Source organism: Desmodus rotundus, chromosome 8 (genome assembly GCF_022682495.2).
Source record: "Desmodus rotundus isolate HL8 chromosome 8, HLdesRot8A.1, whole genome shotgun sequence".
Classification (NCBI taxonomy): Eukaryota; Metazoa; Chordata; class Mammalia; order Chiroptera; family Phyllostomidae; genus Desmodus; species Desmodus rotundus.
In genome coordinates this window covers 126,152,668-126,178,238 of record NC_071394.1, presented here as the reverse complement: position 1 = coordinate 126,178,238, position 25,571 = coordinate 126,152,668, and the positions used below count along the sequence as shown (strand labels likewise).

The 25,571-nt window shown below is 46.9% G+C and overlaps 2 protein-coding genes across 8 annotated transcripts in view; one reads left to right on the top strand and one right to left on the bottom strand.

The window, feature by feature from the left end:
* Positions 1-4,333, top strand: part of ULK4 (unc-51 like kinase 4) — a 303,339-nt gene extending 299,006 nt beyond the window's left edge. For 3 of the 4 annotated variants that reach the window (XM_024565949.4, XM_053929210.2, XM_053929209.2), the window contains exons 36-37: positions 1,144-1,229; positions 3,965-4,332. In XM_024565949.4, the coding sequence (XP_024421717.2) occupies positions 1,144-1,229; positions 3,965-4,028 (150 nt within the window). In that variant the 3' untranslated portion in view covers positions 4,029-4,332. Of the gene's footprint in view, positions 1-1,143; positions 1,230-3,964 lie in introns of all 4 variants that reach the window. The other variant, XM_053929211.2, reaches the window with a different exon arrangement.
* CTNNB1 (catenin beta 1) overlaps positions 724-25,571 on the bottom strand; it is a 45,698-nt gene continuing 20,850 nt past the window's right edge. Inside the window, exons 2-16 of one of the 4 annotated variants that reach the window (XM_045200175.3) lie at positions 23,364-23,427; positions 22,694-22,927; positions 22,237-22,490; positions 21,874-22,112; positions 21,584-21,785; positions 20,387-20,531; positions 17,072-17,175; positions 16,654-16,992; positions 16,258-16,416; positions 14,706-14,825; positions 13,615-13,765; positions 13,407-13,528; positions 10,873-10,933; positions 9,503-9,723; positions 724-742 (exon numbers count right to left, since the gene is read on the bottom strand). In XM_045200175.3, coding sequence (XP_045056110.1) covers positions 9,515-9,723; positions 10,873-10,933; positions 13,407-13,528; positions 13,615-13,765; positions 14,706-14,825; positions 16,258-16,416; positions 16,654-16,992; positions 17,072-17,175; positions 20,387-20,531; positions 21,584-21,785; positions 21,874-22,112; positions 22,237-22,490; positions 22,694-22,927; positions 23,364-23,376 — 2,352 coding nt within the window. In that variant the 5' untranslated portion in view covers positions 23,377-23,427 and the 3' untranslated portion in view covers positions 724-742; positions 9,503-9,514. Of the gene's footprint in view, positions 743-8,440; positions 9,724-10,872; positions 10,934-13,406; positions 13,529-13,614; positions 13,766-14,705; positions 14,826-16,257; positions 16,417-16,653; positions 16,993-17,071; positions 17,176-20,386; positions 20,532-21,583; positions 21,786-21,873; positions 22,113-22,236; positions 22,491-22,693; positions 22,928-23,363; positions 23,428-25,571 lie in introns of those variants that run through there. The other 3 variants (XM_024565663.4, XM_024565664.4, XM_024565661.4) reach the window with 3 other exon arrangements.

The following is a 25,571-nucleotide window of genomic DNA, read 5'->3' as shown; positions in this document are numbered from 1 at the left end:
AATCCAGCCTCGGTTGACGTGAGCAAGTGGAAGGAACACTTTTTAAAAATTTTTATTAATTTGTTTTTAGAGAGAGGGGAAGGGAGGGAGAAAGAGAGGGAGAGAAACATCAGTGTGTGGTTGCCTCTCACATACCCCCTACTGGGGACCTGGCCTGCAACCCAGGCATGTGCCCTGACTGGGCATCAAACTGGCGACCCTTTGATTCACGGGCCGGCACTCAATCCACTGAGCCACACCAGCCAGGGCAGAAGGAACACTTTGGAGTAATGGGATCAACTGAGGTCAGCCTGGTACCAGGCTCCTGATGGGAATAGGCTCAGGCCCCCTGGGTCGCACTGTGGGGGCCCCACAATCTCATGAAGCCCCCACTACTTCACCTATAAAGCACACTACGCACTCACCTTGCCAGGTGAGGCTGTGGGAAAGAGTGAGAAAGCGCACAGGAGACTGCAGAACCTTCTGAAAGTTAGGTGCCACAGAAGTGTTTATTGCAAAATATTTTTTAAATAATCATCAGAGATAAAAATTAAGAACAGGACAGGAGTGGTGAGTTAAGAGGAGCAGGTGCAATCCTAGAATCCAGGTTCATTCCTGAATTAGCAGATCCTTGGGAGGCGGGATCGGCCAGTACCCATCACGTTCCTTCCATCCAAGTTTCTGGTTCTGCCCACAGGTGCTGCAGAGTCGGGCCATCCGTGTGTTCTTCCTGTTCCTCTCAGGGGCATGCTTCCTGGGACACCTGGGGCAGGGGTGGGGGTGACCTGTTTGGCAACTGTCGCCAGGCACCTACGATGATTCTTCCACCCAATGAGGGGCTGCGTTGGGCTTGGGGCCCCAAGGACTGACCCAGGGAAAGGTCACTCATTGGCAATGTGCTTTAGCTGGGAAGTGCAGACTGATGGGACACAAACCCTCCTGAGGGATCCACGGGAGGCTCCCCACCCTGCTGGCACATCCCCAGCCCCACGTGATCCCCTTTGCTCCCCCTGTCTGCCCCATCCCCGTGGTCAGCAACGTGCTGTGGGGCGGGGCTGGGGGGCATGCTCCCCAAGGCCGCAGGTAGCCCGGACTCAGGGTGACCATCCAATGGGATGAGTCAAGGATGAGCCAGCCAACCACTTCCTGTCCCCTCACTTACAGATCACCACCAGTGAGAAGCACCTGGAGAGCCTCAGGAATGCCAGCAGCCTCCTGCGGGCTCTGGAGCTGCTGGCCCAGGCGGGCAGGTGAGTAGGCCCCGGCGGGCCAGTGCGGCCTATGGGGCTCAGCAACACTCTCACCCATTCTTTTCTCTCCTCCTGTCCGCCCCCTACCCCATTCCATCTACACAGCAGGGACCGCCCTGAGATCCCTCCCAGCTTGGGAAGCATGCTTTGTACACCCATCCCCCCACCCCCGGGCAGTTGAGGGGGGTCAACAGGAGGGAGAAAAGCAGAATTTCTTAGCCCTGAGGGGGAGGGCAACATTCCCACCCCTAGGGGCTAGAGAGGAGGAGGGGATGGATTGTGAGCAGGCGGGAGGGGACCCAGGCGAGGATGTGAAGAACTTTGTGAGGAAGGCAGTACCCAGCCTGTGCGCAGACGCCCCCCTCGGCAGCTGGGGACAGAGGTATCATTGCCGCCACGTTGCAGAGGGTCCAGAGGGTTGGGAGGCTCAGGAAGGGCCAGGGTCACGGCCGACAGCTCAGCCTGCCCTGCCTCACCAGGCCGCCTTTCTTGGCCAGGCCTTTAGAGGGAAAACTTGGAACCTGCAGAACAGGCTGCGTGGCACTCAGCCTCCCAGTCCTCAGCTGTAGAGTGTGTAGAATATTCCAAAACTGAGGTGCACAGACCAGGGCAGCGCTGTCACCCAGGAGCGTCACACTCTGAAGGTGGGCGCTGGCATCCGTGCAGAGAGGGCTGCAGAGAGAGCTCGTCCACAGTGGCATGCACCCCTGCATCCCCCGACTTGAGAGGTGGCAGCAGGTGGGGAGGAGGTGGAGCTCACAGTCTTAGTCTATTTAAATATTAGTGCCAGATGACCAAAGACAAACCGCAGGGGACAGAGAAAGCTGTTCCCAGGTGTCCATGCTTCCGTCAGCTGGTGCTGATGGCTCACTGCGTGTGACAGCACCACAGCCTGGTGTGAGGGGTGGGGACAAGTTTGACTAGTGACTCAGTGAAGGCAGTAACCCCTCCTCCCTCAGGCCATTGTCCCCAGAGCTGAGGGAAGTGGCCAGTTCATGGTGGCCACAGTCCAGAGCCCCAGCTGCTATCCCGTCCCCACTCGGGTCAGAAGACCCACATCCCAAGGGGTGCCTGGCCTCCACTGAGCATGCAAGACCTGGAGGGGGGCCTGTCATGTCCTGGTGGCTTTCAGAACCCCAGGGTTCTGTGTGATCTGTTTCCAGGTGTTTTGGGACGGGTATTAATTTGAAGGGAAATAATTCAAGGTGGAGAGAGGCATTGCTGAGAAGCTGAGTCTGTGGTGGAGGCAGAGCTCCGCCCATCCTTTTCCACTGAATCCTGGGTTGGGTGGGGGAGGGGGACACCACCTTGTGGCCTGTCCACCTCCTTCCTTCTTTAGGGTGGACCAAAGTAGGTTCTTATCGGAAGGACAGGCCCTCCTCCTTACCCTGCTGGGCCTGAGGTGGAAGGTGTGACAGGGACCCCTGGGCTGTGTGCGCCACAGCCCCTTTGCTAGGCTGCTTTGTGAGGGGCACAGGAAGGCCGTTCCCAGGGCCTGTCTTGTGCAGCCAGCCTTGTGCCCTGGAGGAGTTAGTGGGTGGTTCCGGGGGGCCCTTCCTCTCCAACCAGCCAGGGGCAGCGGGGGCGGGAGGTGCTCCTCGCCTAGCATGGCCTCCACCTGCCTTCCAGCCAAAGCCTGCGCATCCCCACGAGGCACCAGCTTGGGGGAGCTGGGCCTACACTGGACCGAGCATGTCAAACAAGGCTCAGTGCCCCATGAAGCCAGTGGCCTGCCCTGCACCCAGCACTCTAGCTGCTGACACGTCTGCACCAGGCACGTCTTGTGTTGGGTGGGAGGTTGCTGCCATGAAGCTCTCCTTTGGGCTTTGTTTGGATGGGCAAGGAAGAGATGGTTTCCGGTGCTGTCCATAAATGAGTGCATGGCAGTGTTCTGTTCCCGTGCGGTGTGCCCGAGGGGGCTGTGCCCTTTGCATCACTGGGCCTTCTGGGGCGGCCGGGGTAGGCCACCCGACTCCACCATACTGGCCGGAAGTTGGCGTGTGCCCCCATCCCTCTGGACCAGTGGTGCGCAGCGCAGGAATGCGTCTCTGTCCCGAAGGCAGCCCCGTCCCACCATGCCCCCCACTTTATGCAGCACCACACCCCTGGTTATTTGACAGCAGCTCTATTTCTGTGTAGTCAGGGCTGTGCCTCGAGCTAATTTTATACTCAAAGGCACACTGCTATGTGTCATTCTTTTCTTTGCTAAGAGCCCAGGTTTAAACGGCTCAATTTGCTCTGGTAACAAAGTTTCCATTTGAAGCTCTTAATTGCACATCCACACCTATGAAAACAAGAAACCCAAAGCTCCAAGAAGTGGCAACATGGAACGAGAGTAGGGTGTGGAGTGGGTCTGGGATCTTTGGCATTTGGTCCAAGTCAGCTGCAGGCAGGCGCTGGTAAAGCCCCTGGCGAGGCACTGGGGGGCCCAGCAGGGCAGGGCAGGGCCTAGCTACTGTGTGCCTGACTTGCTCACAGCTTAGCGTCAGCACACCTGGCCAAGGTGGTCCAGCTCTTGAGAGGTGGAGGGCTGGGAACTCCAGTTCCTCATGGGGATGCTGGCAGGGCCAGCTGTGGGTCCCACTGGGGCTGTGGGCTACGGTTCTCACTGGAGCCTGGGAAGTTTCTGCTTCTCACCGTGCTGCAGAGGGGTGGCCTTGGGAAGCAGGTGGTCTACCAGATACCAACTCCTTTGAAAGACTCGGCACTTTACCTGGCTTTGCTTTTTCCCACAGTTCGCCTACCGACAGTGCTGTGGCTTCCTTGGCCCTGGAGATCCTCCAAGCTGTTGGACACTAGGCAAGAAGGCACTGAACGCAAGCCCACCCTGTGGCTCCAGCCTGCGGCTACACAGGCAAGGTCAGCTCCCAAACACGTTCACCACCCACAGGTGTATTTGGACCTAATAAAGTCAGCTGACGCCAGAACCTTCTGGCTGAGGTGTTCTCACTAACTCTGGGCCCTAGAAACCCGACTTAGGACAGAGCTCCTCAGTTCTGTGGGACACATCGGGAACCCCAGATTTGTGAGTTGTTCTCAGAAGGTCCTTTTCCCCTCTGTGACAGTTGCTGGGCCCCCTTCAGCTGGCACTGTCTGCCCTAGAGAGGGGAGAAGCCGCCGTCCCCAGCCTGCCTGGTCTGAGCTGCTCTCCGTGCCTCTCCCCACTGCTCCTCCACGCAGCTCCAGGGCCAGCCTTTGGGAGGTTCAGCCTTGTCTCTCCCTTTTACCTGGTTTTTCTTCAAGTCAGGGACAAACTGGCTCCAAGAACCCACTAACTGGTACAGGTAGCTAAGAGTTTGCCTGAAAAAATAAATGCCCCAGGGATGCTGGCTTCCTTGAAGGTCTGCCCATCTCGACGGGTGGATGGAATCAAGGTAGATTCACCCTCCAGCACCTCCCTATCACCCCTGTACCCTTGACACCTGTTCAGCTTCCTCCTATGTCCCCTCACACATGTGGCCCCTAGAGCCTCCTCTGTCAGTGGGACCCATGAGGATAGCTGGTGGACAGTGCAGAGGTGCCAGACAATGTACTGGGGAATCTGGAGCGGTCGGTAGGCTTGGGTCCTGGACGGCTCGGACCAGGCCAGCAAGGTGAGATTGTCTCTCATCTCTGGGGCCTCGGTGTCCCCATCTGCAGCAGGAAAGGCCTCGGCCGGATCAATAGCCATCAGCCCTCTGCCCGCCGCGGGCCATGCTTTTCTGGGACTTGCCCCTAGTGAACACTGCCCCATGCAGAATAGGTGGGGCAGGCAGAAGTGGTGGCCACATGGGCACGCAGGGGTCCATCTGTTGCATCACAGGAAACTCCTGCTGTCACCAAGAGCCCCACTTGGCCAGTGATCTGGGTCGTTTGCCAAGTTCCACTGGACTTTATAGTGAGAACAGCAGCTTGGTACCCAACTCTATGGAAGGCATTATGTTGGTTTCCTTATTTAACCCCCTCCCTCTCCCCACCCCCGAAAGCAGCCTTTCTGGGCTTCATCTCAGAGAAGAGAAAGCTGGGGCTCAGCCAGTCCACTTGCTCGGCTGACCTCAGGACCGAGACTCCACACCCTGTGAGTCCCCCAGTGGGGTATCCAGAGCTAGAGCTGTAAATAGTTGGGGTGTAAGACGGTGACCCACCTGGCCAGCAGGCAGTTCCATTTGATTCTGCACAGCCTACTTACTGCCCACAGCGAGGCCGCCACATGTCAGGTCCTGCTGGGTTGTGGACCCATGTGGCCCCGGCCTGGCCGGGTTTGCCTGCACTCCTGGTGGGGTTGGGAGGGTAGTTAGCCGATTGGGCAGCCAGAAGCCTGGCCTATAGCTCCAATTGCTTTGCCTCCTGTGTCCAGGGAACAGGCACAGGTCTGCTTTTTCCCAGAAAAGCTGTTCTCTTCCTTGACTCAGGTCCTGGCGTCCTCAGTGAAGGTATTTCAGAGGATTGGGAAATTATTTCCCCTTTGCTGTTTAGGGTAAAACAGGTTGGCCTGAACACCCCCAAGCCTTTTTGCTGATTTGACCATTCCTAGCCCCGAGCCCCACAACCCTGCATGTTTGAGGAAAGGCCTGAGTGGGTGAGGGGCACCGAAAGGCAAGCCCCAGGCAGGGCTACTGTCCTGCCCAGGGTGCTCAGCCTAGGATGCCAAGCCTTGTACCCTGCTGAGGCCATGTCCTCCTGGGGCCCCTTCTGTCATTCTCACAAGGGCACCATGCACAGAGCAGCAGCGCTGGTGTGCTGAGCTCGGAGGGAGGCGGAGGGAGGTAACCCTTCCCTGCCTTCCACACGGGAAAAGGCCCACACTCTCGTAGTCGGCTTCCCAGGCAGCTGCAGTTCTGAGGAAAGAGCCGGCCCCTAGTGTCCATCAGAGCTCTCAACCTTCTGACAGTGGCAAGGGGTCCAGACCCAGGCCCTTCCCACCTCGCCCCTCTGAGCTTCAGCCGTTTGCTCTCTGATTGGCTGAGCCTCCCAGGGATGCATAGTGCCACTGAAGCCACCCAAGTTAGGAGGCAGAGGTAGCAGCCACGATCACTGGGGGCAAGGGAGTAGCCACAGAGGGCCACCTCCTTTCCCTCCACTCACAAAAGGCCCAAAGCCTCAGGACGTTGCTTTAACTTCCAGCCTGAAAGCAGGCGCCCAGTGAACTGTCCCTGTGAAGAACATTTTGGGGACTTTGGCTCAGGTGGTCTGAGAAGAACTGACTCATCTGGGGCAGGAAGGAGATGGGTCTGCTTGATGCATCAACAGCATGTACTGTCTGGTGGTCCTTTGTCCCTGACCAGCTCCTGGCATTTTCCTTACCACCATGCGGTTCCCAGGCCAGCTCTGTGAATGCACAGCAGGCATTATTACCCTGTGGTGGCTCAGGCGCTCACCCAAGGAGAGTAACGGGAGAACTAGGTCTCTTCTGCCTCCACTTGAGGCAAGAAGCCCCTCTCCCTCCCTTCCCCCCCTCCCCTAACAGCAGAAAAGTAGGGCGTAGACATGAATCTGATACATGGATGGACATGCAGGGGGTCCAGGTAGGAGGCCCATTAGCCTCAAGCTTCAGTGGGGCTGAGAGGAGGCAAGTGTTGGAACAAAGAGCAGGAAGCCACAGCCCAGAACTAGGACGGGGAGGTGTGGCATGCTGGTGAGACCCGGAAGAGGACTGGAGGTTGCTGTGGAGGTGGGCAGGGAGGCCTACCGCTCCCTAGAGCTGACTGCAGTGGGGTGGGGAGAGGGAGTGGACCCCACACCGGACTCCCCGTGGAGTGGTAAGGAAGGAAACACTGCCTTTTTAGCCCCACCCCCATCATTCTGTAACTGCCTTTGGGAATGATTTACTCCGGGCACGAAAGGCAGCTAGATTCTCACCTGCTACAACAAAGTAACTGCAGTTCATTGACTCAGCTCTGTGCTTATTAAACCAAACAGCACAACTGAGATCGTTTTTATTGCAGTAATCAAAACAAGAATTAAAAGCTTATTTATCTCCAGATCTTTCACTGTCAAGGATTCAAACAGGCAGATCAAAGCATCCTGTCTGAACATCTACTTCGGCTTGAAAAGCTTACAGTTCTTCCCCTCAGTGGGGTCACGGACACGAAATCAAATGTCCTCTGCACCTCCACCCCCAGGTGACCACCACTGTCCTGATTTTGTAGGAATCTAGAAACTTCCTTGCTTTTCAGTTTTTTCATCCATCCATCATTTCTTTAAACTAATTTGCCCTTTTCTGGATCAGCGAAGCCCTACCGTATGCATTGGTGACTTCCTTCTGTGTACCACTGGGTTTGAGCCGGAGTCACACTACTGTGTAAAGCTATCGTTTTTGACTGCGGTACGGCCACTCCCTTGTAAATGAAGGGACACTGGTCCCCTGGGCTCCAGGTGTGGGCTGCCACAGTGCCCATCATACCATGCAGACCTTGAGGCAAAGGAGCAATCATTAATACTGACATTGCTTTTATTTAAAATGGTTTGTTGGTCACAGGTTTTGGGGTGTTTTTTTTTTTGCATTAATTTGAATTTTATCCAAATAGCTACCCACAGTAAACCAGAAATAGCCCTCCCTAAGCACAAAACACTTTTTAAAGGCCGAAACACAAGTCTCGACAGGTCTGCTGACTCTGAGCGTGTAAGGCCTCCCACCAGGATGGCAGGCTCACCTGGCTGCCGGAGTGGAAGAAGGCCCATTCTGGGTCTGACTGTGTGCAGATAAACATCTACAGTTAAACCATTTTAATTATGAGTTCAAAGTGGAGCTGAAGGAATTCCCCTCTCCAAATGAGTCACACTCATTTGGGAGGTGCTTGAGGTCCTAACCCAGGTAGTTAATTCTTCATTATTACCTTAATGTAGTAAAGTCTGGGGTGCGGGATGCCTCTTTGGCTTTCAGTTTTGCTGTGTAGCCTGCAGACTTAGATGCCTTTGAACTACAGCAGCCTGGGGTCACGTGGGAAGATTGTACCCTGAGTGCAGCAAGAGGCCAGGCCGAAGGAGTCTCTGCCATGGGCTCTACACAGAGTCCTTCAGGTGGAGACGAAAATCAGAATCAATCAGTGCTCGCGGCTGAAACAATTCGGGGAGCCATTTAGTCCAGGGGCCGGTGCTAGAGAAGCTGGCTAACAATCCCATCTGAAGGTAAGGCTCTATCATTTACAGCTTAAATTGGCTCATTGTGTATATGAACATGCTTATTACCTTCACAGTCCATTTACTAAAAAGGAAAATCAGGTGACACAATCGAATGAATTGAAAGTTTAATTTGGAACCATTTTTTATAACTGCATTTTCTCTTGAAGCATCGCATCACAGCAGGTCACAACAACTTTGGGATAAAAGGCAGCTGGTAAAGTGTCCAGAACAAGGCTCCAAGGAACACTGCTTACTGACTCACCCCACCCACACATATCCCAAATAGAGTTTTCGATCAAAAACATGAAATAGATCCACCTGCTTATTTTAAGCATATTAAAAAGGAAACTAATTGGACCATTTCTATTTGTCTATTTTATACAAAAAGGCTACACAATGTTACACTTTATTCAGATTACAATTAGAGTGATTATGAATTAGTGTTCTACACCATTACTCAATTCTTAAAAATTAGAAATTGCTGTAGCAGTATTCACTATAACTTAACACTACAAGACTTAAAAAACTAACAGTTACTGCAAAAAAAATTAAAGAGCTACTTCAAAGCAAGCAAAGTCAGTACCATTACAGATATTAAAAAAAAATTTAACAAGCAAGGCTAGAGTTTGATAAATTCCATCTTGTGATCCATTCTTGTGCATTCTTCACTTCTTGAGTCACTCCCAAAATCCATTTGTATTGTTACTCCTCGACCAAAAAGGACCAGAACAAAAAGTTTACTTCAACTGTTCCCATAGGAAACTCAGCTTGGTTAGTGTGTCAGGCACTTTCTGAGATACCAGCCCACCCCTCGAGCCCTCTCAGCAACTCTACAGGCCAATCACAATGCAAGTTCAGACAATACAGCTGTATAAAGAGAGAAAGGCTGCTATTAATGTTTAAAACAGCAAATGTTATTCATTTGAGTATTAAGTTGCAAAAGCTGTGGCAAAAAACATTGAAGTTAATAACTTCCACACACGACAACGTAACAACCAGAAATCTGAGAACATTCAAATGTTCTAAGACATCTCCTTTCAAAGTATGTATCTATTTTCGTGGCAGATTTACAAACAGGCCTAAACCACTCCCACCCTACCAACCAAGTCTTTCTGAAGTTCTGTAGGCAGAGTAAAAGTATTTTACCCAAACTGGCTTTTTAAACTTCTTACCTAAAGGATGATTTACAGGTCAGTATCAAACCAGGCCAGCTGATTGCTGTCCCCTGGAGGCAGCCCATCCATGAGGTCCTGGGCGTGCCCCAGATCTGGCAGCCCATCAACTGGATAGTCAGCACCAGGGTGGTGGCCACCCATCTCGTGCTCCATCATGGGGTCCATACCCAAGGCATCCTGGCCATACCCGCCGGAATGAAAAGAACGATAGCTGGGATCTAGAAGGGTCAGGGTGGAGATGAGATGGGCCAGGGGGTGAGAGGAGAAATACAAAGTTAACACTGAGGTTAGGGGCATGGAATGACTGAGTACTTGTCAGACAGCACTGCTCTCTAGCCTCTTCAACTTCTAGTGTTCTTCAGCCAAGTAATTACCCAAGGCCAGGCCACCCACGAGGCTACAAAATCTGTTTCCACAAGAAGCAGACATGCAGATTCTAGTCACACCATCAGTTTACCCTGAACACTCTGCATGTACCCAGCCAGAGACCAAGCTCCTCAGGATGAACGGCAGCAACCTATTGTCTGTGACCATTCAGGCATCAAGAAGGCACAGGCAGATCCTGGCTCAGTGGGTTGGGCATTGTCCTATAAACCTAAGGGTCGCCAGTTCGATTCCCGGACGGGGCACATACACAAGGCAACCGATTTGATGTTTCTCCCTCACATCGATGTTTCTCTCCCTCTCCTTCTCTCTCCCCCTCCTTCTGAAAATATTTTTACAGAAGTCATGGGCAGGAGATGAAGGCAGTAACAAGAAGTCTGGCAGATGTAATCTAGCTGTTGAAAAGTCTAGGCGACAGCCACAGAAGTACTGAGAAACACTGTTTTTTATTGAAACCTATACATGTTTTATCTTAAGGGCTGACATTTGTATGTCTGTCAAGGTAAGAAGCTCTGGGCTTCGGGGGGTTATTACCCCATTGCCCATCTCCACTACATTACCAAGATTTCTGTTAAGTTTTTCAGGGAACATTGATAATACAACTATGTAAATGCCCACCCCAGATATGACTTGGGGATATAAGCTTCCCAAACTCTCATTCTTGGGTGGGCTGTAGACCCAGGTATTGTGGCTTCTCTGGCAAAAAAAAAGCCAGGCGACTTATAACATCCTATGATGCAGAGGCCCAGCAGTAGTGACATGCATTTGCTGCAGTGATCCTGTGGTCAGCTCAGTGTGTGGCTCAGAATTCCCTGTGCTCCATTAAAGACACTGTTGCTGACTCTGGAACTTGAGAACTGACTTTAATCGCTGCCACTACTTTCTGCTAACACTGGCTTCCTAGATAAGCAAAATAGCTCTTTTGATAAAGCTTTGGAACTGTAGCTTGATCTACAGTTAATGGAGAAATATGAGAGACATACCATCCTGGCGATATCCAAGTGGTTCTCCCTGGGCACCAATATCAAGTCCAAGATCAGCAGTCTACACAAACAGGTACAAGGCAAGGAAACAAAGTAAAAATTCTCTAAGTACAGTCTCAACAATTACTGAGATACTTCGTACAGAATTACTTCAAAATACAGAGGTATATAATACATACTTGAAACTCCACCCCTCATAGATTAACCACTGGTAACTAGGAGAAACATGTTTTCCCATTGACACAGTATTTTAAAAAGTCACTAATTTATCCTTTTAACAAGTATATATTACTTACTTTGTGCCAGGCACTGTTCTAGGTACTGGAGATACAACAGTACACAAAATAAGCAGAGTCCCACCTCCCCCTCACTTGCCAACAATAGGACCATTACAGGAAAGGATTTTAGCCTACCCCGAGAATGTAATTAAGTGGGAGGAAATTGTTACAGGAACAGGTTTGGGGAAGGGGGCGGGTGGGGAAGTTCAGAGCTCAAGTTGAACGTATTAAGATTGCCTGTTCAAACCCAACTAACACATTACTCACTGGCCATTTTTTCCCCCCAACTAACTATATATAGGCTCTCTTTCCTTTCATGCAACAAGTATAACACATTGTATATTGCTATATACCGTAACTGAAGGGTCAAATGTTTCAGTCAGTAACTCTGTACTGAGGAAAAATACAAAAATTTATAGAAATTCAAGCAGAGAACTTGGAAAAACATTCATCTAGAATGGTAGGAGGGGCAGAGACAATAGTCCCACATTTGTGTCCAGATAAGCCAGGGAGCAGGGTGGGGGACAGCTGGAGAGCAACCTAGGACTCCAGCGTGGGGAAATAAAGCCTCAAAATCTCTGGCTTTAAAAAACGTGTGAGGGTCCCAGCCTCACAGTAAAGTTCAATGGAGAGACCCATAGGGTCCTTCTAGAATGTACACAAACCCACCCACCAAGGAATTAGCACCAGAAGGGCCCGATTTGCTGGTGAGTGGCAGGGAAGGTGACTGCAAGCAGGGCAAGAGCCAAGCCAGCCAGCGGCACTGTTCCCTCTCTGACCCCTCCCCCACATACAGCGCCACAAGGCAGAGTTCAAAACACTGGTAACCAGGACGCTCACAGAAATGACTAGGCATGAACACAAAATAGTGGAAGAAGTGAAGGCTCTGCAAAGTGAAATAAAGATAAAAAATACAGGGAACCAACAGTGAAGGGAAGGAACCTGGACCTCAAATCACGATTTGGAGCAGAAGGAATAAACATTCAACAGGAACAGAATGAAGAAACAAGAATTCAAAAAATGAAGAGAGGTTTAGGAACCTCCAGGATATTGAATGTTCCAACATCTGAATCACAGGGGTGTCTGAAGAAGAGGAAGAGCAAGAAACTGAAAACTTATTTGAACAAATAATGAAGGAGAACTTCCCCAATCTGGCCAAGGAAATAGACTTCCAGGAAGCTCAGAGAGTCCCAAAGAAGTTGGACCCAAGGCACATCATAATTACATTAGCAAAGATAAGGAGAGAATCTTAAAAGCAACAAGAGAAAAGGAGACAGTTACCTACAAGGAGTTCCCATTAGACTATGAGTTGATTTCTCAAAAGAGACCTTGCAGACAAGAAGGGGCTGGAAAGAAGTATTCCAAGTCATGAAAGGCAAGGACCTCCATCGAAGATTACTCTATCCAGCAAAGCTATCATTTAGAACAGAAGGGCAGATGAAGTGCTTCTCAGATAAGGTCAAGTTAAAGAAGTTCATCATCACCAAGCCCTTATTACATGAAATGTGAAAAGGACTTATCTAAGAAAAAGATGATAAAAAATATGAATAGTAAAATGACAACAAACTCACAACTAAAAAAACAAAAACTAAGCAAACAGCCAGAACAGGAACAGGAATAGAGATCACCACTCGGAGGGTTTTCAGTGGGGGGGAGTCGGGGGGGGGGGGGGGGGGGGAGGTACAGAGTGTAAGTAGCATAAATGGTAGGGAGAAAACAGACAGGGGAGGTTGAAAGAATAGTACAGGAAATGTAGAAGCCAAAGAACTTATGTGTACGACCCATGGACATGAACTAAGGCGGGGGGGACTACTGGTGGGAAATGGGCTGCAGGGTGGAGGGGAATAGAGGGGAGGAAAAAAATGGGACAACTATAACAGTACAATCGATAAAGTATACTGAAATTCAAATAGAAAACTAGATGAAATTCAAATAGAAAACTAGATGAAAAGTATTTTTAAAAAGTATCAATAAAATGACCTACAACTGTTTAACTGCCTCTTTCGTCACACCCTTTTGAAAAATATTCTTTACTCTTAACTTTTCATCTCCCTCCCTTCTGAATTCTAAGGTTAAAGAGTTTGTTCATTCTGAACAGGCTTTTTAAAGCTGTAGTTCTCCCGCATAGTTGTTGCTCATGAAGAATGAACATTCAAGCCAAGGACATGTTAACATGAAATGAACGCCTATCTTGTGTTTTGAGGGCAAGCCACAAACCGCCCTACCTGCTCCAGCAAACGCGCCCACTCTGCCTACCTCATTCCAAGCCATCGGCTCCGTTCTGAAGAGAGAACTGGTCAGCTCAACTGACAGCCGTTTCTTATAATCCTGCGGCTTGTCCTCAGACATTCGGAATAGAACAGCAGCTGCGTATGTTGCTGGGAAAAGATGAAAACGAGGCCCGTGAGAGAAAGCCGAGGCTTCACGGTACGCCCCAGCCCCAGGTTCTGGTGCTTCTACTTACCCACACCTTCATTCCTGGAGTGAAGCAGTTCTGTCAGAGGAGCTGTGGCCCCCTCAGCTTCGATAGCTTCTGCAGCCTCCTTGTCCTGAGCAAGTTCACAGAGGACCCCTGCAGCTACTCTCTGGATGTTTTCAATGGGAGAATAAAGCAGCTGAGGAGAAACGCACAAAAGCCTAATTAAATTAAAGCACGGCAAGCACCCCACTGTGATGCAAACATTCCCAACTCAGTGGAAGCTGCATTCGTACCACTTGCATTAAATCAGTCATGCCCTGCCTAACAACGGGGACAAGTCATGCATGGTCCAGCCTGCTACACACACCTAGGCAATGCGGCACACAGCCCACTGCTCCTTGGCTGCAAGCCTGCACAGCCCATTACTCCACCGAGTACTGTGGGCAACTGTAACACAATCGTAAATGCAGGCTCGTGCACACCGGCATCACCACAAACATGTGATGTGTCGCGCTAGGACATTACAACATCACTAAGTGACAGCAACTTTTCACCTGTTAAAATCTTACGGTACCACCGCTGTTGACAGAAACGTCATTATGCGGCACCTGAACGTATTCCCTGAATTACTTCCCAAAGTGTTTAATGCTCTGGAGCACTGGTTTTCCACAATACTTTTAGCTGTAAACCCTTTCTTCAGAGACTGTTGCCATTGAGCTTAAGACTTGGAAAACCCAGGGGTGGCTGGAGGCCTGGGCTCTGGCAGCCTAGACCAGCTCTCCTCTAAAACTGAGTGAATACCCCAAACAGTAGAGTCCAAAGTCTCCTCCCACTTCTTGAGGCCTCTAGTCCCAATATTTCCCCTACTGCCCACCCCCCCCCCCCCCCGATAAAGGGACTTTTCATAAAATTCAATGTGTTCAGCACAAAGCACCTTGCACATTGAGATTCTATTTTTCATACTTTGGCAGTCAGTCATGGCAAAGTGGTATCATTTTATAAATTGTGATAGATGAAAATTAAATGCTGATGCCCTTATTTTAGTCCCTAATTTCCGGAAAATTTGCTTATCATTAAAAACCCTGCGATATCATGGACACATAAAATCTGGAACACCTCATTTAGAACCAACGTACCTGCACAAACAATGGAATGGTATTTAGTCCTCTGATCACGATTCGGTTGTGGACGTCCCGAGCTAGGATGTGAAGGGCTCCAGTACAGCCTTCAACTATTTCTTCCATGCGGACCCCCTCCTACCAAAAGCAGCATGGTTAACAAATAGGGCATTTTCTTTCCTAAAGTTTCACATGGAAAGGCTTTCTGAGTGGTAATTACTAGACTAATTATTCACATTATACGCCCCAAATTTCCCAAATTTGAAATTAGGTCAGGAATGGAGGAGGATCCCACGGCAGCCTTGGTCCACGCAGCACTGCGTGCCACGCCCCCCCCCCCCCCCCCCCCCCCGTGCTTCCCTATTCCTCTGAACACCAGACAGAACTTTCTTACAGTGAGGGCACCAACCACTCCAAGTAAAAGGGAAATAAAAGATACATGTAGATGGGAAAACAATGATGAGACTATGCTGGTGTTTTTCTTTCACATGCTCCGTTTTTGGACACCTATGTATATTTGGTGAAAACTTTGTGAAGCTTTAATCACCAACTACTGAAATTCTACTGAGCTGCCAGCAGAAAAGTCCACTCCTCACATCCTCCAGACTACTCAACTGAGAGCCTGTATGAGAGAGGGAGGTTAGCTTTTGCAAAATATATGTTTTCGCTGTTTCTAAGTTTTGAAAAAGCTTATGATTCTGCTACTTTTTAAAACAACTGATGTTTTTAAGGACACAAATCTTTCTTTCTGAAGAGATTTAAAAATAAAAGGTACCCTCTGCATTTTATTCAACTGCCTCATGGACACAAGTCAATGCCAAAAGTAATGAATTGAGAAAGCCCAGACCCTAAGTGGACACACAGAATTAGCAATAAGGGGTTCCCGATGTCTGTTCTGGTAAGGTCCCTCTGTGTTTTCTGAAGTAACTGAATTAAAGAGAGAACTCTGATGTTCTGAGTCTTAAATTCTGAGAATTCAGTAATGTCTTTACCTATAATAAAGCTAGTTTTAAGACTAAAACCTTGACAATAAAGCATTAGGCTGAGAGTACGGGTGAAGATTCCAGAAATGCTGCTATTTATTTTTGAAATTTGTTGGTAATCTTAGGCCGCTATTTATTTTTGAAATTTGTTGGTAATCTTAGGCCCATGGACATAATTTAAACAACTCCCAAAAGAGACAGCAAAAGGTGTGTTAAATATTTGTAGGTAGAACTCGTGTTGTAATGGGGAATAAGAAGTTCTGAAATCAGACAGACTTGGATTCAAATGATGATTCTGTTACGCCCTAAGTGAGCATCTGTATGGATTAAATGAGAAAACACTATGAAATGCCTGACCTCACTCTCCCTTTGTAAGACTGATGAGGCAAAGACGCAAAGGAGATGTCAAAAGGAAACATCACTGGGAACCACATTATCTTCTCTGCAGCCAGTCAGTTTTTGGCCACTGGCAACCAGCCCTTCAGGCAGGAAGCAATGGAGGGAGCCAGTGACCAAGGAAGTTCAGGACCCTATGACTTTATGTATTCCTTTTAAACAGTCAGGTGTCATTATTAAGGTTTACCCACCACAAACTGCTGCTGTGTGCCACCCATAGATGTACGACGCTGGGTATCCTGATGTGCACGAACCAACAACTGAACTAGACGTGGAATGGCACCCTGCTCACGCAAAGGTGCATGATTTGCTGGACAAAGGGCAAGATTTCGAATCAATCCAACAGTAGCCTGTAGATAAGAAAAAAGAACTGGCATACAACTCAACAGAATCATTTTCTTGGCCTTAAATCCCCACATTAAAATTACTGGCATCTCTTGAAAGTAGCACTGACTACACAGACTTCAGAACCCCACCCCATCCCAGCCATATTTGTTGCTTATCAATCCCTTATGCCTAGCAGCAGCCATCCAACAGCCAGAGGTGGCTCGTTTTTAATTCTGCAACCATCTACTTTGACAATTTACCTTTATCAGAGGCCAGTGGGATGGTGGGTGTAGGAGTTTAACCACAACTGGCAGTCCATAGTGAAGGCGAACAGCATTCTGGGCCATCTCTGCTTCCTGGTGTCGGCTGGTCAGATGACGAAGGGCACAGATGGCAGGCTCAGTGATGTCCTCCCTGTCACCAGCACGAAGGACAGTACGTACAAGAGCCTCTATACCACCCACTTGGCACACCATCATCTTGTTCTTGTAATTATTACAGGTGAGATTAGAAAGAATTCCAGCTGCACAGGTGACCACATTTATATCATCTGAGCCCAACAGCTGAACAAGGGTCCCAAGAAGACCTTCCATTCCTTCCTATGGAAATAAAAACAAAGGCTCAATATATACTCATCTTGACTCTTATCACCAAGCCACCGGTTTACTCAGAATTTACCTGTTTAGTTGCAGCATCTGAAAGATTCCTAAGAGTCCAAAGACAGTTCTGAACAAGACGTTGACTTGGGTCTGTCAGGTGAAGTCCTAAAGCTTGCATCCCGCCTAGAATATTAAACAAGATCTAAGGCAATGACCGTCAGCTAACAATTCCTGTCAGCACTAGTGTTTTTTCTAGTCTTATAGGGTGTCTCTCTTTATTGCTAAAGCTTATCCCTTCCACTTAAAACCTTGATTTCCTTAGATAGTGCCCAGTTTCCCATTTCCACTCTGTCAAGTATCTATTGTTCCTTCCCTATGTGAAAAAAGCCTTCATTATTTCCACTGTTCCCAGTGCTAATATTCCTGTTACTTACTCCTGGTATGCCTATTACTTATTTTCTTTCATCTAGTCAATCATTTCAAATATATATATTCAACACTATTTTGAGTTGAAGCTATACTAGTAAGCAAAATATTCTAAAATCCCTACCTTCACAGAGCTTGTGGTCTAGTTGGAGGCAAACAAATATACAATAAATAAAATAAAACTATATACTATGTCAGATGGTATTAAGTGCTATAGGAAAAAATAACAGAAGACAAGGGAAGGGGCTACAGTTTTAAGCGGGGGAATCAGGTAAACTCAATGTGAAGATGACACCTGAGCAAAGACCTGAAGGAGCCAGATGAACTCTGGGTAAGAGCAATCCTGAAAGAACGCACTGGAAGACTCCTGCCAGGGACGGTATGAAAGGCACTGACTCCAAAACACGTGCACCAGGGGTGCACAGCCTCCCACCATCTAGGACCCTAATGAAGCACATTTACACGGGCAGGTGTCTGAATGGAAGCTGAATTCCCACCTACTGGCTCCCTCCTACTGAAATCACCTCTGAATGCGGCTGAGAGATGCATTCCCTTTCTCCTTGTTCATCTTTTCCAGCTTGTTGTATTTCCTCAAATTATGTTAGATCTACTTGCCATGATTCTCATGGCACCCTGTCATTTCCCTTCAGAGTATTTGTCACAACTAAAATTAAGTCTACCTTACCTACAAGACAAAGGTCAACCGTCTCTGGTCCCTTTCTCATAGTAGCTCCAGCTAGTAATTAGTGACCTGCACAAAGCTGACACTCAGTATTTGTTAAATGACTTTTCCCTTCTACCTTCTCTCCCTCAGCGATTTCCTCCCTCCTCCTACTATAACTATTAACTCTGAGAGTGGATCTTAACTCCAGGTGCCCATCAGAATAGCCTGCAGAGACTTTAAAAACTCACAGCTCTAGGGTAAAAGTCCCATGCAGCCAACTCCGAGGCAGCTCTCATCTCACTGAGGCCTTCACCCCCATAACTAAGAAGGCAACTCCCAATCTATAGCCCGGTCTTACCCTCCATACAGCACCATACATTTCCAGCTACCTGACCTTTTAGTCACTGAGTGTATCAGCTGCTTAAATGGTTTTGTTCCCCAAAGTCAAAATCCGTTCTGGTAGTTGCATTTATCTTCGTGAGATCCACATTCTCCCCTCCACAAACGACCTCTTCTGGTTGCATCTTCAGCCCCCACACTGTCGAATTCTACTGATTCTTTCAGGAGTCTCAAACATTTGTCCTTTGTCGTCTACTTTTAATACCAAACTACTTCATTCCTAGACCTGTAATGTAGTATTTACACTCTGAACACCCACTGTGATGCTCCTCCACTGCTCAAAATCCACCAGTAGCTTCTCACTATCTGCAAGGGAACTCCAAATTCTTTAGCGTAACTCTAAGGAACCCATTAAACTCTGAATCCCACCTGAGCATTCCAAACTGACCTCAACATTCTACACCTCTGGTTTCCAAGCTGAAATAAAGCACGAACACACACCATACAGGGCTGAGGAAGGCCTGCCCAGTGTGACCCTTGAGGTTGCGGAGCTACACGACCTCATCCTAGCCATTCATCCCACTGCTAAACTGCAGTTATACACAGACCCTTCAGCACCCAGAACTCAACCACCTCTACCTTTTCTCTCAACCCCCACTTCTCACACAGGTAAGTAGTGCCTTCTCACCCTGTAATCCCATTTAACACCCCCTTTTCAGGGAAGCGCTTTTCCCACCCCTCCCCCCCACCATTAATTCTGTATCCCTATTTGCTGTTTGTTTCTCTCATAACATATACTCCAATTTGTAATCACCACATGTTTCTATTACCCTCACTAGACAGAATAAATACTGGGACATGTGTTTTATTAAAGAATGGAAGTCGTTTTTATTACAGTGCTTGAAACACAGGTACTAAATATTTTCAGAATAAACTAGACCAGGGTAACCAGGGGGATCTTCTTAAAATGAAGGTTCCTAGGCCTCCACTTCCATATATTTCCAGTTACCTAATGACCTTCTCTGTCAGGGATACTGATTCAGTCAGTCTAAAAAATCTTTTAACAAGGTCTGCACAAGCACTCAAGGTATTTCTGGAATAGCTGGCAGAATTTATATCCCCTTGTTCTCTGTGAACCCAGTCACACTTGTCTACCCCCAAATCGACTGTTATGCTTGCTGCCAACAGCTATCCTGAGCTATCCATCATAACACCTCTCTCCCCCACAGGTTCTCTAGTAAAATTGCTCAACAAGTAGGAAAATGGGTGTTACCAACCCTATACTTTACTTCCAATGTTTTCTAGCAAATGCCTTTACATCTTTCCTCTTCCAGTTTTAATCTGAAGCCTGGTTTGAGTCTAGGTAGATGTTGTTAGGTGGATTACAAAAAGGAAAAAGATGCTGGGTACTTGAAGAGTAATTGTATCTTCATGAAGAAAAGCAAGAAGCCTTGGTGTAGACCACCTATTCCTCTCCTCTGCCACTAATATGCACATAATACAAGCTGCTTCATTCAAAATACTCAAAGGGAACAGAAAAAACTTTTTCATTTTAGACCATTTGTTCACTGACAGTACAGAGTATCAGTGCAACACATTGCTCATGAGCATCTGCTAACAAATCAAGAAAACCACGAGGCTACATACAACTGTATTTTAATTTCTCCTACATATTCACAGGTCCATTAGAGAAGCAATAAGGTTTGCCCCAAATCAAAATTAAAAAATTTTATCACGCCAAGGTTAGTAAGAACTCTGCTTAAACTAGGCTTAAAGGGCACCAATGCAGGTTTGAAGCAGAACATATATTTTGTCTAAATGTGATCCTAGCTACAAGCTGGTCAGGACCATCTGCTTTCAGCCCTTTAATGTCAGGTTCTATTACCCTCTTCCGAAGAAAGGTCCTCCGACTGGAACTCAGATGCTGTGTAATACATGAGAACCCTGAACAGAATGAATACTTACCAGCTTCTACAATAGCCGGTTTGTTACTGGAGCAGACAGACAGCACCTTCAGTACTCTGCTTGTGGTCCACAGCAGCTTCTCGTAAGTGTAGGTCCTCATTATATTTACTAAAGCTTGAGGTCCACCACTAGCCAGAATGATCAGCTAGAAAGACATATATGTATTGTTAAATGTGGAATCTGGATCAAATGCCTGAGAAAAGCCGTATTATATTACCAACCTATTTTATTATACAAAAATTGCAGCCAGCCCGCCATCGACTTGAATGTATTCCTGGACCCCACTACCCAGACTCTCACAAGGGGGCCTATTTAACTCTTCCTCCTATAGCATTCCAGTCAAATTCAGGATCCCAGTCCTCCCAAGAACATACCAACCCTGGCCTGATTTTCTCCTCACAGATCATAGCAAAGGGGGGTGGGGGGGTGGGAATAATGTTAGTATGCAATACTAATGCCCAGATATGAATCTTATATCAAAACTGATTTGAGAATTTACACCAGAATAGGCACTTAAAACTCATGATTTGGCTCTTTACTTTTCCTAATCCTATTTACCTTACAGAGATATACCATACTATAACCATCCATTCTCACCCTTTACTTCCCTGCGTACCCCCACCTCCCAACTCTACTCCAATTTCCTAAAAACAAATCTTACTTCATGACTCTGCTGAAAATTACTTGACTGCTCTGCAGTCTCACCTCAAACCTTTCCTCTCCCTTACTCTTTGTATTTCTTAAAATTTCTAAACTCATCACGTCCCTCCCTCAGTGGGACCTTCAAAGATGCTATTTCCTCACCGTGACCTTCACCTCACCAACCTCTCTGATCTTCAAAAACTGAACTCAACTATCATTCCTCCAAGAGGTCTCTCTGAACCCTCGAAACAGGGTGAGGTTCACTCATGTGGTCTCAAAGCCCCCTACCACCTCCTCACACTTGAACAGTAATGTGGCTATTAGTTCAGTGTCTATCTCCCCTCCAAGAATGAAAGCTCTAAGGGAAGATGGCCCACTATATCCCTATTGCCTAGCTCAGTGCTTCACATTCAGATACTCCAGTACGTAAACAAATAGAGATGTTTAACTTTTCTCTGATACATACTAGGGGTGAGGCATACAACCTGTCACAGAAGTACATGACTTTGGGGGTCTCTAAGGCTCCACAACACCACACCAGAACAAATCTTTTACCTTGCTCTCTTGATTGCCGTAAGCTAAAATCTGAAGGCAGTCTGTTGTAATCGCCAAGAATTTAACATTTGTTTTGTTGAGCAAGGCAACCATTTTCTGCAGCCCGCCAGCTAAACGCACTGCCATTTTAGCTCCTTCTTGATGCAATAAAAGGTTGTGGAGAGTTGTGATGGCATAAAACAACACAGAATCCACCGGTGAACTGAGGAGAAGAAAAAAGGTGCATCAGAAATGGTGTGATTGCACACTTCTCCTTGTTAGCTTCGAGCATCCTGACCATAGTTTCTTACCCAAGCATCTTCACCAGGGCAGGAATGCCCCCAGACTTAAAGATGGCCAGCAAGCCCTCACGATGATGGGAAAGATTGTGCAAGGTCCCAGCAGTACAGCGAGCTGTCTCCACATCATTTGTGTTCTGCATGGTACGCACAATAGCAGACACCATCTGAGGAGAGCGCATGATGGCGTGTCTGGAAGCTTCCTTTTTAGAAAGCTGATGGACCATAACTGCAGCCTTGTTAACCACCACCTATAACGTACAGGAATTAAGACATAATTAGCTCTCAAATATGAATACTAGGTAGACATTTTTAGACTACTTCCTTGAGAGTTTCCTTCAAAGCAGGAAAGAAGCCAGCCATGCCATCACTAACCTGGTCCTCATCATTTAGTAGTTTCGTCAGTTCCGGGATCGCACGTGTGGCAAGCTCTGCATCATCTTGATAGTTAATCAAATTTACAACTGCATGTTTCAGCATCTGTGATGGTTCAGCCAAACGCTGGACATTGGTGGGGTGAGCGGCATCGAACTGGGTAGATGGGATCTGCATGCCCTCGTCTAATGTCTCGGGGAACATAGCAGCACGTACTCTTTGAGCTCGGGTCATGGCGTACTGTCCATCAATATCTGAGAAAGGTAAATCAATGCTCGCTATCCAGAGTTCAGCATCACCTGAGTATCTGCTACCCTAAACAGTGAAGTCGCCTTGCAATCAGTCCCGTTTCTTTACCACACCATTTTTGTAAGCTATTACTACACATTAGCTTTTAAAAGGATGACTGGCTCTCAAAGCGGCAATCTAACTTTCCATAAGGCAGTAATGCTCTTACCAGCTACTTGTTCTTGAGTGAAGGACTGAGAAAACCCCTGGTGGTCCCAGTCGTACAGGCCTTGTTGGGTGGTATCCACATCTTCTTCCTCAGGATTGCCTTTTCCACTCAGAGAAGGGGCTGTGGTAGTAGCACCAGAATGGATTCCAGAGTCCAGGTAAGACTGTTGCTGCCAGTGACTAACAGCCGCTTTTCTGTCTGGCTCCATGGCCATGTCCAGCTCCATCAAATCAGCTATAAAAGTAAAGTGGCATTAGCATTACTACCACAGAAATGTAATCTTAGTTTAACAAAAAAAATCTGTAATATGACCCACTGAAATATTTTTAGAAATAAAGTTAAGTCTGAAAGATATCCAAGAATAACAGAATAAGAGCCAGGATTCACTTGGTGGTGAAATAGCTACTCTTAGGGGACCACCTAACAGTTACTCACTGAATCAGTCGAAGAACTACACTGCATCCAGGCTCCAGAAGCAGTCATCCGGACTAGATTCTGCTGGTGGCTTGTTTGCTATTTCACCAAGCCATTAAGAGGAGTGAGCAAAAAATAAAGCAAAAGGTAGCCCGATAAGCAGGGAGACAGGAAAGCAAGGGGGATCGTAGCCAGACAGGGATAATGGCAACAAAGCACAGCCCCAATTCAGTAACTAACGACCTATGATACAAACCTTGAGTAGCCATTGTCCACGCAGAGGATTTTCAAAAACGGTTGTTTGGTGTACTTCAGATACCCTAAAAGAGTTCATTGAAAGTATTTAGGATTTAAATTAATTTGACTTTAACACTCGTAAGTCACTGGGATGGCCTGTTAAACATCATGGACTGTATCCACAGAAAGCCCCAAACCTCCTTTTACCGTGACACAGTGACACGCAGACCTCAGGAGGCATCCTCCAGACACCCCAACCACAGCTCTGTCACGCTACACTGCTAAGTGAGAGCCCCTCTTTAAGAAGCACCTCTTCTTAGTAGAAATATAAAGATGATGAAGAAAGCATAAAAGCTTAATAATGAAAGCCAGGAAGAGGTGAAAAGAAACTATTCAAAATCAACTCCTCAGGATCCAAAAGGTCTCTCCCATTTTAACTTCTCTCATAGATACTCTTTAAATAGATTTTGATGACTGGATCAGAGCAACAGAAGTTAGATTTTTTAACTAAGAAGTAAAATTACTTTCCAAATGAAAAAGTTTGCAACACACATTAGAAATATGATTTTCAGTAGTTTTTATATAGCAATGATTTATTATAAATACAAGTATTACTGACTGAAATGATGCTTTGATCAACATAAATTTAATCATTCATACATATGTGTAAAAATCTTAGCATATAATTTATGCCTGCATTTTGGCTTTACTGTGTAATATTCAAGAAAACAATGAATCACACAGGAAACTATTTGCAAATAAGAACAATTTAAAGGTTCCTAGCCTCTAGATGCGCCTAATAAAATTTCCTTTATTAGAAAATCTGTCCCTAAACAAGTTCGTCTTACACTACAAATTAACATACTAGGTGTGTACTAATGCATAAAGTGCGAAATTTTTCTATCAATGTAGAAAGTAGTTTAAACATGTTTAAGGAAATTTGAAACTGCACTCTAAAGTCCTGTTTTCTCTATGTAAAGAAGCATGTATTTGATTACTCCTAAAATTGCTCTTCCAGCACTAGAATTTTACAACCACAAAACTCACCGACACTTAGAGCTGACGAGTTGTGGATACAATTGTGTTAATAACCACAGTAGAAACAATTGACAATTTCTATATGAGGCAGAATGAAGGAGAGAAAATAGTAAAAGTGATTCCTGGCAGTAAGAATCTCCTATTTTAAAATACAACTGAACCCTGAGCAACACAGGGGTTGTTCAACACAGGACACTGACCACCTGTGAGCGCTGAAAATCTGCATATAACTTAAGCTGGCCCTTTGTATACACAGATTCCCAAATGCCACCCAACCCTTGGACAACACAGGTTTGAACTGAGCAGGTCAACTGAAAAGTCAGTGTGTAAGTGGACCTGCGCAGATCAAACCCACGCTGTTCAAGGATCAACTGTAATGCATTCAGCAGGATTGTGTGTTTAATTGTTTTGGTTCTACGGGGCTGGAGTGGGACATAGAAACCAGCATTTGTAATGAATATGCTAGGGTGCGGCAAACGATCTGTGGACTACACGTTGAGATGAACTATGCTGGAAGGATCTCAGGTTCTGTCCACTGATGCTGTGTTTTAGCTGGCATCTGTGTGACTGGCTATTGAATCATGTTCCAACTCCCCGGAAAATGGGTTCCCTGCTTCACCTCCCAGTATTTCTGGGCAGGGGGCCTTAAAACATGTTCTATACTGAGCTGCTCCTTTGGCCAATGCCACAGGGCTCAGAAACTATACACATTTATAGGATGTGCAGCTGTTTAGGAAGGTATTTTTTCTTCTGCTTTCAAGAAAAAAAATATTTATAGTAATGTTTCCTTGTTAGTGATGCAAAGGCAGCACATTTTAGCCATGATAATGGGTAAAATCTGTTTATGTAGGCTGACCTGGTAACTTGATCATGATTGTAACGATTTTACAGAAAAAAGCCAGTTACGTTCCAAACTTACAATACCCAGTTATATGTTAGGGACTTACCAATACTATTAATTTTATAGCACTTTAAAATGTATGCAAAATATATAACAATTATTTTTGCTCTTCACTGCTACCTCTGTGAGGTGAGGGAGGGTGAGTATCCTATCATCAGGGAAGTATACAGTAGGTGTGAAAATTAAGCTCTACAGAAGCAACAGCATGTACCAACTCATCCCTACACTGTTCTGCAAATTCAAATTCACCAAAACACTGAGAATCATCCACTAAAGAAACTAAATATA